The sequence below is a fragment of the Morone saxatilis genome, unplaced genomic scaffold, assembly GCF_004916995.1.
Source record: "Morone saxatilis isolate NCDOM2014 unplaced genomic scaffold, NCSU_SB_2.0 Contig5, whole genome shotgun sequence".
NCBI lineage: Eukaryota > Metazoa > Chordata > Actinopteri > Moronidae > Morone > Morone saxatilis.
The window spans coordinates 1,635,914-1,652,482 of record NW_023340095.1 but is presented as its reverse complement, the minus strand read 5'-3'; the positions used below and the strand labels follow the sequence as shown (position 1 = coordinate 1,652,482).

Sequence of the window (16,569 nt, the reverse complement as noted above, 5' to 3'; positions counted from 1 at the left end):
CAGAATCAGGTTTATTGACAAGTAGAAGGAATTTGCCATGGTATATTGGTGCACAACAATACACAGAGTACAAGAAAAATGTAAATAAAGAAAATTAAAAGATATGTACAGTATAAAAAGACCCCAATAGTTCTGGTACCTTACCAAAAGCAAAACGTCTCAGATGTTACATGTTATCTAAACCCAAGGAGCTGTAAAAGAACTGTCTAAACATTCACAATTACGAATCTGAGTATGAACTTTTTGAATATTATGGACTTTTATGGAAACATTTAGGCCCGTCCTATAAAAGTGTTGAGGTTCAGGACCCAGCCCTAGCCACAACCACTGACTAATAACACTGTTGTATTTGAAATATAAACATCTGATTTCATAATGTGCCATAAAGCAGTGAGAAGCTTCAAGCCCCCTTTACAGTGCTGACTCAAACCCACTGGAAAACAAGTGTGTTAGTCTTCCCAGGGAGGGAGTGTTTGATGTGTTCATCATAACATATACAGACTTTGCACAAGTTCACAGGGACTAATGAATTTCCGCTCAAACCATCTTGTGTCATTACAGAGACCATTGGCCTAATCCACTTACCTTCTGCCCAAAATCCCCCTATCAATAAAAAAGGTATCATTTTACCCTCCCCGAGGGCTGTTAAAAGTAAAGAGCCACTCTGTTAAGACTTCCTTTCATAGATGGCAGTGGTTCCGTGCTCTCCTGTAAGCCTCTAATCCCTCTGTCGCCATCACTCGCCCATGTACTGCCCTAGAGGAAGCGACGTCTTGCAAACTAAACCTGCAGGTCTCATGTTGTGTGTGTAGTGCGGGATTCCCGGATTAGGCTAAACATACACTTTTTATTAACCTTGGGCATAACACTTGCTGTAGTGTGTTTTGTGCGTGTGTGTGTTTAAGAAAGGCATTTCTGTTCAACCTCAAAGTAACACGTTTGTGTTTGTCTCAGTCCCTCTTGATGGTTGCTTACCGAGAGCGAACTGCAGAACAAATCACTGTCTGTGTGTGTGTGTAATTGTGAGTGTGTGTGAGTGTGTATGCATGCACATGAGCATTTGTGTATAGCCGTTGGCACGACGCTGTGTAGTTAGGACGCAAGCCAACTTTTTCTGCTGGAATTTCCTGTCTGAATTGAGCACCCCCACCTCTCCTGCTCCTCTGCTCTTCACTTCTCTTTCTCTCTCTCTGTGCTTTCCTCTCCCCCTCTCGCTCTCCGTCTCTCCCTCACTGCCCCTTTCTCTCAAAGCACGACAAAGGCTTTTTTTTTCTTCCCGAAATTATTCCTGGCCTGGCCTGGCCTCTCAGGGCATTATTATTATCGTTGAGTACTTCCTCGAAGACATGAGCCCACTCCACTCTCCACTTCAGCATGGTCCTGATCCGGGCTTCATTTGGACATAATGAGAGAGTGCTTTTCCTTCTTCTTTCTCTGAGTCATGAGACTCGAAGGGGCCTTTGTTAACATCGAACACCTGGCATTGTCTTTAGCGAGAGATCAAACCGGGGCTTTAAGATGCAAACTAAAAAGGAGGAGATGATGTGGGGCTCTAACCCTGCTGCTTGGCAGGATGTTTGGCACGTCTGGAGCCTCGTTATGGGGGCTAGGGGGCAAAGATATGTTCGGGCTTAAAACAAACATGTTGATGAGTGATCAGAGCAGATATGGTGCCTGAGAACGACCACCAGCTAAAAGTTCCTGTGCAATGGATTGATTTATGATATAAGATTACACCAACATAAAAGCCCCTCAGTGCACTTCACTGCATTTTAAACTCCTGCCATGGTTTAAAGTTAGTTAGTGACCTTTTCCACACACACTAACACAGGGATCCATCAGTGCTGTGTTAGGTACTAGGATGAAATACATTTCAGGAAGTCCAGTTTGAGCGGTAAATCCATGATTTTTGAGATTTATCAAGAATTAAAACACACCATTGCCTCATAGCAAGACAGGATCTTCCAACTCTGGAAAGTTGTCACAGTGATAACTTTCCGCTTCAATGTCACGCTGTGTTGCGGTAAAAGTTGAGACAAGTTGTGCTAAAGTCGGTCTGAACAGTCCTCCGCTCTGTTTTGGATATACAGTATGAAGCCCAGGGTGGAGTAACCCTTCATGCCAACACACCCAAAGGAGACAGGAGGGCGGTAAATCAAGAAACTGCGGTGTGTGAATCGTCCCAACCATGTACCTGCCTGTAGTTGTCCCTGCAGCCCAGGAAACAATGCAGCTGTCTGGGTGATGGAAGGGCTTGTTCAGCCCTTATCGCCCCCACATCCAGCAGCCCCAAGCTGGGGGGGGGGCTTCTGCTTGATATTGTTTATTTTAGTTTGCTTGTGTATTCGTTTTCACTAATGGACTGAACATCATTCCTTAATGGAAGATTTAAACAAAAACATTTTGATTAATAATCTATGAGACCCGATCATAAAGGCTTTTACAAGTACAATGTTACACTTACAGCAGAAAACAACTGAAGATGAGTCCAGGTTTGACTCTCTCCGACAGGTCCAAAATAATCTCCTGCGCCGCCCCGACTTCCAGCACAAGCTTGTTGTCTTTCTCATAGTCTAGTCTCCTTGTCCCGTGGCCTTCCCACCCTCTCCACCAGAGATGTGCCAGGCAGCACAAGCAGGGGGCACCTCCCAGACAAAGCCTGAACTTCTGGCTCCACTTGTGAAACAAAGCTTGGACTCCTTTTTCCCAGCTCTCACTCCCTCTCGCTCATTTATTGGGCGCCTCTTTTTGGCTTTGTAACACACAAGTTGACTCGGAATTGGCCGCCTGTCTTGCGCACAAAAGCAAGGGAGGCTCGCTGGCTGAGATCCAGCGGCGTGGATCTTGATAGAAACGCAGAGCCCCTGGCCTTCTGAGCTCAAAGACAAGAGGAGACAGCAGACATTTTTACAACTCCCTTTGGCCTTGCACACAATTTTGACTATTCTGTGCGTGCAGTGGAACGTCCAGTGATTTGTAAAAATTTCAGGGTGTTCATTAATGTTACTGCTGTGCAGTTCTGCCATGTCTATCATTTCTGAAGTAAAATTCCTTTAGAAATTATCCAAGCATGTTTTGAAGATAGGTCTTCTGACAATGTAATGTTTTTATGGCTAGTGTGTCTGGGCAGACGCTTGACAGACATCTTTTCAGTAAAATAATTACTATTTTTGGCACAACCTTCATATTTTGCTTAACAAAAACAAGAATCACCCAACTGCACAATCTTCTTTATCTTAATCGACTGTATGTGTGCCACGGCTAATTTCAGCAAATGTCATGCAATGCAACACCCATGCAGTCTTGAAAAACAATCATCGTTGGGTAATGCTCGTCCTTAAACAAATTCCACACCAGTCGAATGTTTCACAGTTCAGAGCTGCCTTCAGGGGGACTCTCCTCCCCCAGTCATGTGTAATCCCGTCAGAATTAACTAAGAACAAGATGGTACAACGTCACAATGATTACCTCAAGCACAACAACAAAAGGCTCAATCAGGGTTAAGTAGCAGTAATGTCTGTCTTTGTAATTGGCATCACCTAAAAACAACATCCAGCATTCTGCCATAGCCCACAGGCACAGAGTCCTGTTGCACCTTGTTTAGGGCGTTAGGACCCCTTAGGCACATCTCAAACAGGAAGGTGTTTACAAAGAATGCAAACTTTGAAAAGAAAATCCATAGCATGACAAACACTGGACTTTGAAACATGAACTATAGAAAGCAGCAAGCAGATTAAGCAATATTTAATAGCAGAAACCAGGCTTTTAGTTTGGAAAAGTCTTATCGGTATTTAATTTCCACTCTTTTTCAGTAGCATATAAACTCAAAACCTCTTTCATATTGACCTGTTGTCTTGATACAGTCAGCATAATGTACACTCAACACTCTGTTGATCATATTTTTTTAAATATGTTTTTTTTATTTACTATTTTTTTCCAGCCATTTCTACATTTAAATTTTTATTTATTTATTTTTTCTAATCTGCTAAAATACCATCTATGAAACACAACACTTCCTGCACAGATGTTTCACGTTAAAAGCAGTCCAGTGGCTGAATCAGCATAATCAGTCCCTTTCCTGGCAGACATTTAATGTGAAAAATTAGCAGGAAGCATTGGGTTTCATTGACGGAAGCTAACAGCGATCCAAAAAAGTGGAATTACTTCACAATCATAAGTGAATGAAACTAGTATTCCTGCTATAAAGGAGTGGAAACAGAGGAAGAAAAGTGAGTGTGGCGTGACTGTTGTTTTACTTCTGGCAGCAGGTAATTTGGGTTTAGTCTTCTTGGCATATTGGGCATTACATTGGTGTGAAAAGTCGCACCCATTTCCCCCTTGTTACCCAGTCCCAGAGGTCCTCTCATATAGAAATAATGATCTGCTCTCACTGAGCTTCGACCTTTAACCCTGGTGGTCTCTGCTCCCAGGTCATCCCAGGTTTACTGGACCGTACAGCCAGAGAATCCTAATAGGAAGCAGGGATCGACCCAGGGGGTTTGCATTGCTCTACACTCTCTGTCTCTGTCCCCCCACAGTGCGCACACAAACACACACACACACACACACACACAAACACACACACACACAATGTGAGATCATTCTGGGGTTTTTTGGTTTATTTTCCTGCAACAAACATGCCAAACTTCAACATATCAAACCAGAAAGAATTAGTAGGCTTTCTGTCTATGATTAGAGCTCTCCTCCCCCTTCAATCATGACAGTAATGTCTCCTACTCAGCGGTTGTAATGACAGTAATTAATGAAGATCGGCTGTGTTGTCTTAATGAGACTTCCCTCAAGCCATCAGACCATTTATGGCAGGAAATGGTGGATTTGTGCATTCTTTGTCTGACACATAAAAACACATTCATTGTTGTGTAAACCCTGCTTTGGTCTCATGGATAGAGAGCCATTAATGAACGTACAGTTCCCAGGGCCAAAAGCCACAGACAGTGTGGAAGGTTTCAATTACTGGTGGATTACGGGAACAGTAAAATGGTACAGTTGCATCTCATGCTGCGTTGCAGGCACTAGTCAGGAACTGTATTTCAGCCTCAATATTAGCTTGACTTGCTCTACGTTATCTCTTCTTATTTGGCCAGCTTTGGAAAATGTGTCATCATATTTGTTTGACTGTATTTTCTCGTTCATTTGTGACCTTTACTCTCTTCTTTGCCCTCACAGGTGCCCACCACCTCTTCCCGACGTTTCACACACCCATTCCAATTGACATGAGACACCACGAGGGGCGATACCATTATGAGCCACACCCACTCCATGCCATGCATGGGTAAGTTTCATTGGAAATAACCACTCATTCTGAAACAAACAGTCATGGTGACGTTCACAGTTTAGGCTCCCTAACAAACTGTGGTGCAGTCGATAGGCTGGCACACACATTGAGACGTTTTCCTAATTTTCTGTGTGATTTTAATATTTAACTCTAAATTTTAGTTGTTTCATGTTGTGCAATGAAGGTTAAATCTGTTAACCAATAGGTCTTGTGTGGTTGATAATAGTACTAAAGTGTATTTATATATCCAAACATGGTCTGCAAACTACAGGCAGCCTACAGATGATCTAACAGGATGCAAAGATTTCTATGACTTCCTGTATATTCTTTAAAGGCTGCTGGAAACTGTCCAACTTATATGCAGCTTTTTGTCTCTGCCTCCTGCTGCTGCCTGATCTCGGCCACTTGACAGGCGAGGCGCAGTTCATCTCGAACAAGCCTACTGCTGTGCAACCAAACATTATTCAACTCCACAGAACTTTAGCAGCAGATCTCTGGATCCAGAAGTTTCTGGAGATAACAAATATGTCAGGCTGAGCTTTGGGGAAATGTGAATAAAATGACACACAAGAAGCTTTTAGTAGTCAATTCTGATTTATTGCTCACATTATTTGTTGAATGTGGCCCATATCAGATTCCAATGTGAACAGGTTGCGGTCCTGAAGTGAACATAATGTCTGATATGACTATTATCACTGAGGTCACATTGCAAAGAGGCAATGAGGGAATACAGTGATTTCTGCTGCTTAAGGGAAAATTGGGAAACCGTATGTGTTCAATTAAATTCTTATCGTGTGAGTGAGCTACGTTTAAAAGTTCATCAAAAAACATCAACACTCCAACATCATAAAATAATCCATCAGTAAATCCAACACAGCATGATTGTATTTATCATTCATACTGGTCTGTGGTTGCTTTTTACCAGCAGCAGGGAGGGACCACTCAATTGTTGCAACACCACTTGGTGATGAAGGCTAACAAACAAATAGACTTTTATGTAAAACAGTCAGCAGTTCCACTTTTTACAAGGGTAAATAATGTCTGAAAGCTAATGTGACTTGTGAAGGTCAGTTGTCGCTTTCCATTGTTTTATCCCTCTGAGAGTTCCCTACAACTCCTTCCTATTTGATAGAGCTGGAGGGGGGGGGGCAGCCCCTGTTTCTGAGCTTCAGTGACAGAGCCAAGTTAAAATACATCAAAGCCAAACAAGATACACAGAGCGAGAGGGAGACAGAGATGAAGGGAGACAAGCCACATTAGCACAATACAACAGACTGTTAACATTTCCACTCCTATCTCCTCTCCTAACCCAGAAATGAGGAACTCTGCCAAGAAACATCGTCTCTAGTAAAACTGCCTTGTTGAGAGAAAGCCCGGTGAAAGACAATGTTGGAAGAAGTACATAGCTCCACTAAAGTAAAATGGGCAGCACTAACTCTTATAGTAAAGTCCTTAGAAAAACTGTTAGTATTGGCTATTAAAGTAGAAATATGTCCAAACTTATACCAAACATTTATTTAATGTCTGACAAGCTTTTAAAAACACAGTATACTGCTTAGGATAAATAGGTTGGCAGTCCAGTTGTGTGCTTGGTTTTGAAACTTGCTTCCTAACCTGACCTACAAAGAAACACTAATTTATTTTCTGACTTTATTAATGTGGCATTACCATAAAAGTCTGGCCTTGCTAACATTGCCAGGCCCTCTTATGCTTATCTAAAATATTCGAATCCAGGAAGGGAACCCGGGAGTAAGATCAATAGAGGTTTTGTGAGAACTGTGCTGTTACATTTAAATTCAGCAAGATCAGGTGATACACAGTGTAGGCAGAGCTATTCATCACCTGCAAAGCGAGGGAAAGGAGGGGGGGAAAGTGTGGCTGTGCACCCGGTTTGTTTTGATTAATGTGATGTGACTCTGACAGAGTGCTCCCACTAATTCATCAAGACCTTGATATAGCTGTCTTTTCCCCAGCATGTGCCAAATTCACCTAATTACTGCGCGTCGTCCTGGGGAAATGGAGCAGGGTGTCGGTGCAAGGCGCTTGGTGGCAGCACTTTGTCAGTGGTTGGTTGCTGTGTGTCAGAGTTGTACTTCCTGTCTGAAGGATCATGCTAACTTTCATATGGAGCGCCCGTCATTGCTGTTTGCATGTAACATAATGAGGGCTGCAGGTCAGTCTGTCACAGCTGTCATAATGCAGATCCTGTAGTGCTCACTGCTTTATTATCTGCCTTGCTCCCTGGCTGACAATGTGAGAGAGAATAGACTGGGGTATTCTGTGTGCTTAGGCCAATGCATATGTGTACAATAGCTTTAAGCAAGCAGTTATCTATGTTTCTTATCAATGTTTAATTAAGCTAACATACTAAAAAGGTTTGATTTTTGATTTATCCACCGATGGAGCGTCCTACTCCTGTAACTCAGGGTAGACAGATTAATGAAAAGGATCAAAATCGATCAGAATTGATGCAGCAGAACCAGAGATATTGTCTTTTTTATTTAATGCAAAAAACCTGCCGCCTACATTACCCACAATGCAACCGCCAACAGGTCAAAGATTTGGTTGTGTTATGCTACTACTACTTAAGCCCCAACCATCATTTGCAAAGCTGCCTCTGGAGCCGCACAGGACTTTGTAGAACTTTTTCCCATATACAGTTGTTCTTCCCCAGTTCTGGACTATGATGTGTAAAGTCGATGGAGTTCCTCTGTAAGTAAGAAAGAATTGGGCTTAACGCTTATTTCACCCTAAAGGCATCAGTGAGATTACCACAAAGTAATTCATAAGCCATGACGCCCAGGTTTGCCTAAAGGACAAAAATTTGATGGTCTGACTCAACGGCGGGGCGAAAAGCTCGCCACCATAGCCTCCTGGTTGGCTGCATCCCATTTTTACCCAATTTCTTTGGAAGTTTTGTATGTACGGTGTCGGAAATGGGGTTTTAAACACTGATTGGACAAGCATTTAAGGAAAGGGTCCAAAGGAAGCAGAAGTTAGCATAGATAAGGGGTCAGTGTTTGTTGGATTGTGGAAGGCCCATACAGTCCTACAGACCTTCTTCAAAAATGTGACACAGACAAGTGGTTGGACAAAATAGTCTCCTGGGCTATGAATGAATATGAATCAAATTTATACACATTACTCAGGGTTGCACTGTCAGTACATAAGCATCTTTCAGCACATTTCCAAATGCTTAATCCAGGATTTAAAAGTAGCAACCTTCCGGCTGTGGTTTCCCTGCCTTTTCACGAATTTAGCATTCCGGAGAGAAGAAACGTGCCATATCCGAACTGTCTCTGGAACACATTAGGAAGAGCCTTTTGTAGGATGACAGCAGAAGTTGGACTCTGAGACAGCACTTATGTGATGTTTGCTGGATATTGTGGAGTCGGGCATCTTCTCTGCAAACCCACAAGCCAGGAAAGCCAGCCAGCGTGCCAGCATGTTTGACCGGGTAATTAGCATCCGAAATCCAGCCTTCCGTTCCCAGAACCTCAACGACAACGCAATGGATGAGAAAAACAGATCCCCCGCTCATTCCACAACCCGTATTTATGCTTTTTGGGAAGCAGTCGGGGGGCAAATTGCAGCACTGAAAAGTTGAAATATGCCCAAGGTTTTTGTGTGGCAAAGCTGTGGCCTACACCGCCCCTGTACACAAACAGATGTGGTCCCACTCACCAGGCAATCAGCCTGTTCAGGACCCGCAGCCCCACAGCACGGAATGTGTTGATTAAATACAGTTTACAGATCAGCCATTTGGGTTGATGTTGTTTTTTCCTTTCATTGTTTTGGTTTAGTTAACATGGAAAAGGGAAGGGTAGGGAGACGAGCAGAGGGTGGGAGGTAAGGGGGGGACAATCTGACGATTGGTTGTCAGTGGTTTTGACAGACGTGTTGTTATCTCATGTTGTTGTTCGCTGGCTCCAGCCCAGGCTCATCGTCACGGTTAATGTTTGAATTTGGATGCTCCCCTGAGTTACAGCCAGGAATGTGCTGCTGAAAAGACAAGGGACCCATCAATCAAAAGACGGCAAAGTTGCAAATCAATAGCCTGAAATTTTCACGGTTTATCGCACGGTCTCAATGTAATTTTCTTGCACTCAAAAAAGACTAAATGGTATGTGACAGCAACGGAGCCGAATAATGGATAATTACCCTCTGTAATCCCATCTCATTTAAGTATATTATCCCATCGTCTGACATAGTTCTACTGGGCCCCTCCTTTGTACACAGTCCTCGCTTCTCAGGGAGTACAGTATCAAGTTGTGTCCAAATCCTCAGCATCCTGATCAGGGCCCCAAAAACAACTAAGGCAGGATCTTAGCATGTCCCCTGTGGGGCAGTGTGGTGATTTATCTTGATCGCCTTGGCTGCCCAGAAGTACAGAAGGGAGTGTGTCACATCATAATTCATCCCACCCCGAGCCAGTAGGGAAAATGCCAGAGAGGCAAATTCTAACTTGTTGGTCAGCCAGGAGGGCAGGGTGGCAGGCAGACAGGCAGAAAGGGAACTTGATGTTGGAGTGTGGCTTTAACACCTCACCTTGAAAACAAGTTACATGGGCAGCATCTTGTCATTGCTTGCAGAAAGACCCATTCAGACTTTGTGAAACTAGAAAATGTATCTATCCAAAAATCCCTTTTTCCGGGATATGCTTTAAATTAAGTTTTTATCAAGTGTCACTTCACTGTGCCCAAAAGCAGAAGTGTTTATAACTGTTCCGAATGGCCACACTCAAAAGTTGGGCGAAAATAAAGAGGGACAAGACATGAGGAATTACAAATAGGGATAGCACAAACTTTTGTCAGTCTGTCTACAAAGGCATTCGTGGTGTTTCACTTGGATTTACACATAATTATGGAAGAGCTTGGGGCAACAATGGGATAAAGAGAGCTAACCCTAAACCCTACCACCTTTCTCACCTTTTACACAACACCACAAGTTGTCGTTGGAAACAGTTTGGAAAAGGGCAGGCAATTTCAAAAAATACTTGGCAGGTGATTGGATGAACCATCAGTCTATCACCATCTACATTACCCTCTTTAGAAGCCACTATTGTTACTCATAGTTCTTGCCATAGCTGCCAGTAGTTCTTAATCAGGATGCTGATTGGTGTAAACCACTGTGGTTGGACACAAGCCCATATTGAAGCCTGGCAAGATGGATTCTCGGCATGATTTCGTGATCTCGAGTCCAGCTTGCTTGCAAGGTTAGCACACATGGACAACTGCTGGCAGAAGTGGACCTGATTGATGGATTGTTGCTTTCAGAAAGTTAAAAAGATTGACAAACACAGCCGCCTATAATTCTGATGTGGCAGTGTTTGTCAGACACTTTCTGACCCACTTATTCTCTATAAACCAATACCAATACATTTTTACTATGTGTTGTCTGTGTGGTACAGCACTGGCTAGACTATAAAAAGAGACTTGGAAAGACTGAGTTCTAATATGACATCTTTCTTTTCTAATCATGCTGCAATCTGCCCCCGCCAGCAATCTAATGTACATGCACTCTGGTATGCACTTACTCATAGGGTTACTCATATGCTCAACAAGCTGTACCATGTCCAAATCACTTTTTCTCATAGCATAGTTTTAACAATGGAACAACAGAGAGCATGTAATCACATAGTACAGAACACAGAGACAAATAGCAATTACCTTGTTGAAAGCATGTCATCTACTGACTTACATGGGCTTCCCATTCCTCTATCTATCCCTAGTTCTCCTCAAGTATCATCCTTACAGGGACAAACTCCCGGCACTTTTATTTGGCTGTGATGAAGAATTCTGATTTGCAACCATATGCAAGCACTGTTACCATTTCCAACAGCCACCCATAGTGTTCAGGTATGATGGAAGTTTCTTTAAATGGCAGCCACTGAGTAAGAGATGGGGCTCTCCCAGGGCTCTGAGGCCCTCTATGAGCTTCCCATTCAACCTGTGACTGAAGGCTCTGGAAAACACACAGACTTCAAGTAACATCTTGTCAGAAAAAGGGTGGATCGACAAGGCTTCAATAATACTACCTGCCAAAGAGGACTATTATTTGCAGCCTCCTGACAGGCAACAGCAGTAAATTTCACCTTATTATCAAGGCCTCATATTCACTCTTGGTCGTAGGAGTGATTTATGGCAGCCAGAGTGATGCGTGTCGACACGCTGGTTTGCTATCGGCCCAGAAACAAATAACTATTGTTGATGGATATAGGTTAAAAGTAAAATCTTACTAAATGGTTGTGGTAGGTGGAGCATGGAAAGGGGCCATGCTGATTATAATGGAAATGCAATTCATTTCTTCTCAACGCAAGTTCACACTTGAAGTTCTTGATTATATTTTTGTTCATACAGCAATATAGGGTGGCTCATATTGTCTTATCAACAAACATCATGAGACTAGTTGGAAGCTATTTTTTAATTTGCTTGAGATGAGGCTGCTGTTCTATGTTGTGCTGAAAGCTATTGCCCATATGGCCAAAGCCATAACTATTAAAACATATTAATGAACCATACTGTTGCAATGTTACTTCAATACTATGAACACATGGGAGTTTATTTTCACAAGAGCACTAAATATGCATTAATGTGCAGGTGTAAATAGTCACCAAAAAAAAAGGAAGGTGGATTTTAACAGGTTAAAATTACCGGCACAGACAGTGTAGAAAAGCTAGAAAGTACTGACAGATGAGCTTTGGGTTTGTTAACAATAAGATTATATAAAATGTACAATAATGCCCAGCATTTGTATGACGAATATTGAAACCATACATTTTCAGGAAACTTAGCTGGAATCTGGCATCCATTGTGATCCATTATTAAATCGGCCTCCATCCTTGGATGGAGGTAAAGATGAAACAGGCTCCTGCATTACATTAGGCAGGTGTTTCTAATATTCGGTGAAATTTCAGGGAACATACTCGACAATATTGCACTGTAGCTTCAGGCTTTAGCTAAACACTGGGAATCCTAGTGTGTGATTACTTTGAGGAGCTTTGAGTCACTCAGTCTGATAAGAAGAGAGCCAACACCAGTGCCAGCTTACCCAGGTATCCTTCAGTGAAGCACCAGAGCACTAATCTGAGGAGGCACTGCCAAGCTCTCTGTATGCTGCTTAGAGGCGGACCGAGGGAAGCGTGTTTTTGTGTATGGAGCGTCTGTTTCTTCTCACTTCTCCCCTCCCGCCCAGAACAGAGGGCTCTTTATGGTTGTTTGTAGGGGAAGAGTGGGCCTGACGGCAGAAAGTTGGCCCTAGGACAAGGCCAGCAGTCTGCAGGCGCTTACTGGAAATGGAGCGAGGGCCGAGGCTCTGGGTTGGTTGGCTCGGAATGAGTTGGGCAGGGCTCGGCCGGGAGCAGGTTGGCGTCCGCACAGGGACAGTGAATGAGAGACTGAGCAGGGAAACTCTGAAGGGAGGATGGAGGGGAGTTCTGCCAAGTATTCTTGCTAGGTCTCAGGCCCACCTTTCATAGCCAGAGCCAGTAACTACAACCTGGACCAGTCACACTCATTTTATCAGTCAAATGATTTGACACCCCTTACTGATTCCTTTCAGATGTATCAGCACGTAGACGTATCATCATTTCACATATTCACATACCTGGTAGCAGTCATACACTCATCTTTATATTTAACTGAAGAACATTAATGAATCTTGTTACCAGCTAGTGTGAGCCTTGCATCTGTTTATTAACCATTCCTTACGCCCTTCTCTTACACATACACACACATGCTGTGTACCCAGTATGCAGTTGATGCTGCCAAGAATCAAAACCACACTTATAAACACTCATGTGTTCAGCCATCGAGCTGCTTAAGTGTCAGCCTAAACAGCATTTGCTCTCAGACTCATAAAGACAGCCATTCTCTTGTTTTTATTACATTGTGGTGGCGTATGCGAGTGACACTGTGGTCATATTTTCTACCAAAAGATTATGAGGCCGAAGTGAAGCAGGCTGTGACGGTGATGACCAAAGAATCAAACATTTAGAATGAAAAATGTTGAACTAATAGTGACGTGATCTGAAACCTCAATTCCATGTTGTAAGGAGGCTATAATGCCTAACATTTTACTCATTTTTTACCCACTGTATGAGGCCCTCCTCTGCCCCCACTGACAGCATTATGACTCATTAGTCTGGTCATCTCCCCTGAAGGGAGGATTTGCTTTCATAGGTTCCCTTAAGGCTGTGGTTCCCAAACTTTTTCTTTAATGTACCCCCACAGCCCTGTCAGATAAAGGTACCCCTCCATCGACACCACCCGTCTAAACGTGTTTATTTGGGTTGATTTTAAACTGCGTGTTGTACAGTTGAATTGTAAATGTTTAGTTCAGTTTGCACTGCTACCTCTTGGAGTGATAGAAACTGGAGACATTCAGCCCTTTATCCATTATTATAGCTATTTTAACCTTTCTTTCATAGTCTTTGGCTATTTCAACTGTTTGTATTTTATGCACTCCTTTAGGTCATTCACTTTTTCTCACTCACTTTTAGCTATCTATGTGACCATCTGTTTATAAGCATTACTATAAGAAGTTATGGGTAATTACTTGAAAAACAGTAAATTGGCTCTCTGTCTCAAATCAGTTTAACTTCTCTTCAGTCTTTCCAAGTCCCTATGCAACTACAGAAGTAAGTTTTTCGTTTAGAGAGATGGCTTATGGGGGCTAAATTTTGAAATAACAATTGTAGCCAGTTAGCCAATTAATCAATTATTTCTAGCTTATGTCTTAATGAAGTTTTTGGAACAATCCCTACTTGTAAAAGTGTGTCTCTTGCATCAAGTTAAGCCAGATACAGCACTGCAACCCACCTGTTGTTCAACCAGAGTGTAGTTTCAACTAAAAGCCCACTTACATTTAAATCCCTGCAAACAGTTTCATTTGATCATTTATTGGTTACTGTTAAAACAGTAATATAACCACACTGTGTCATTCAGCCTTTTCTCTATTAGTCATTGTTCCTCTTGTTTAAGTGGCTTTCAGAGGGCTGAATTTCTACCAGGTGTTCTTACCACACACTGAGGGAGCGACAGGCCCCTTATCACAGCTGAAGCACACTAGGTCGACATAAGTACCAGTGCCCCTTCAAAGGGTTATGCCACCGCCAGCGGCCAGCAGACATTTTTATCTAGAGTTCAGCCCCTCAGGGCTATTGAGGATTACAACACCCACTTGTCTGTGTTTCTGCAAGAAGAGCCGCCAATTACCTGCCAGAGATGACAAATTTACTGTATAGCCTGATGTGACCAGCAGGCTGCTGGAGAACTTCAGACGAGGCTTCTTTGTTTCTTGTAAAAAGGTTGCTTTAAGCAGCTACTTAAGGTTTCAAACATCCAGTTGCGCTCTTTTATCATACACCTTGTAATACCTGATGTGAAAGACCCTGTAGTTTTGCCCACCCAAACAGACAGAAAATACTCTTCCTGGTAGCCTTGCAGTCGAAAAGCCCTTGGTCTCGACTTGTCTGTAGCTCCGGGGCTTAATAGAAGAAGGCAAACAAAAGGGGATTATTATGTATTAGCTGTGGGACTGGGGAGGGGAAAGGGTGTAAGTGGATTGAGACTGCAGACACTTTGGTGGAATAATAGAAGTTAAGGCTTGTCTATGAACATACCAATGAAGATCACTCAGGATGATAAGTGAGCACAATACAAGTAATCAAATTAACACAGGCTTGTTTCCAATCCCTCCATGTCTCACTATCTGTTTCTGTTTATCACCCTCATGTTCCATCCCCTCTTTCTCTCTCTGTCCACAGCTTCCTCTTTGTATCATTTATTTAAATGTATCTAACTTTTACTTCCTCTTCACAGACCTCCAGGACTGACAGGCAGTCCAGTCATCTCAGATATTCCCCTGATCCGTCTGTCACCCCACGGGGCGCCGGGTTCGGGTGAATCACCGTTCAGCCCTCCACATCCTTACGTCAGCCCCCACATGGAGCACTACCTACGCTCTGTACATGGCAGCCCCACGCTCTCTATGATCTCAGCGGCCCGAGGACTGAGCCCTGCTGAGGGTAAGACTAACCCCTCATACCAGTGTTTGTTGACTATAATATCAACCTGTTGCTAATAGCACAAAAAGAAAAACCAGAATAGCCTCAACCACAATAGCACCAACAAGCAGCCTGGATAGCAATATCCTAAATATCATCCTCTGCTTTTGACCCATCGTAAGTACTTGGAGCCCCCAGGGGACCAACTCCAGATCTGAGCCAGTTCTCAGTGCACTTTTTTTAAATGGTGGTTTTCAACCATTGTTAAAGTATATTACCATATCCCACTGGACTGCATTGTGGAATTAGGAGTTAATTTGGCGAGCCAAAGTTGTTTCCTTAAAAACACATATTTGAGTACCAATCACACATGCTGCGTTTATGTCCTCACATCAATCAAAAGTATAAAAGTCATAGCTGATCGGTATTCCTCTCATTCCTTGTGTAATCCATATACACAACTGTATATTCATCCTCTGGTGATGACTTTGGGATTTGTATTGAATGTCTGATTCAGCCTCTCAAAGTAGAGGGCAAAGTTTGGTTATGTTAACAAATTTTGTCTGTAGTACAATTCCAAGTAGATACACTCACTTTTCATTTATAGTTCTTACGTACAGCTTCTCACATGCCGTTCACTGGATGTTTAATGTGTGAATAACTTTAAATGCCGAAGCACATGTGTTCATCCATAAACACTTGGTTAAGTTATAGTCACCGTCATGGAAAGTCTTCTTATGATCTATGCAGTGTTCACAATATGAAGAATAAACTTCAAGTGAAAATCTTTCAAGTGGCGGCTATTCTGCAGCTGCTTTAACCAGTCAACATTAAGGAGGTGAGATTAGAGTTGAGCCGGTTTAGTATTTATGTATCCTGTTCACTATAAACCAACTTGGCTGCACGCATACACGCTTTAGTTCACACTGTTTGTTATTCAACCAGCGGTGATAATTAGTCTTGCACCTTATACATTCCCCTACACAAGGCACTGAAGCACACCTTTCATCAAGCATGTTTAGGTGTTTTGCATGTGTGTGCATGCTGGTCATTTGCGGGTGTGTCGGGCATATGCTTTGCCGTACGTGCAGCTTGTTTGGGCTGGAGAAACACAAACACCCTGAACTATTGAGTTTGCACGACGTGAGACCTGTCCTCGCTACCCCTGTTCAAACAACAGGTTGGAGAAGTGAGGAGCCACAGCCCTGCACTCGGCACCAATAAATCACCAAGCACACGCTGCTGGCAAGTAATGCCCCCCCCCCCC

The 16,569-nt window shown here is 43.0% G+C and overlaps 1 protein-coding gene across 1 annotated transcript in view; it reads left to right on the top strand.

The window, feature by feature from the left end:
* gli2a (GLI family zinc finger 2a) overlaps positions 1-16,569 on the top strand; it is an 83,496-nt gene that overhangs the window by 41,736 nt on the left and 25,191 nt on the right. Inside the window, exons 3-4 of the mRNA XM_035677247.1 lie at positions 5,188-5,293; positions 15,118-15,323. Coding sequence (XP_035533140.1) covers positions 5,188-5,293; positions 15,118-15,323 — 312 coding nt within the window. The remainder of the gene's footprint in view (positions 1-5,187; positions 5,294-15,117; positions 15,324-16,569) is intronic.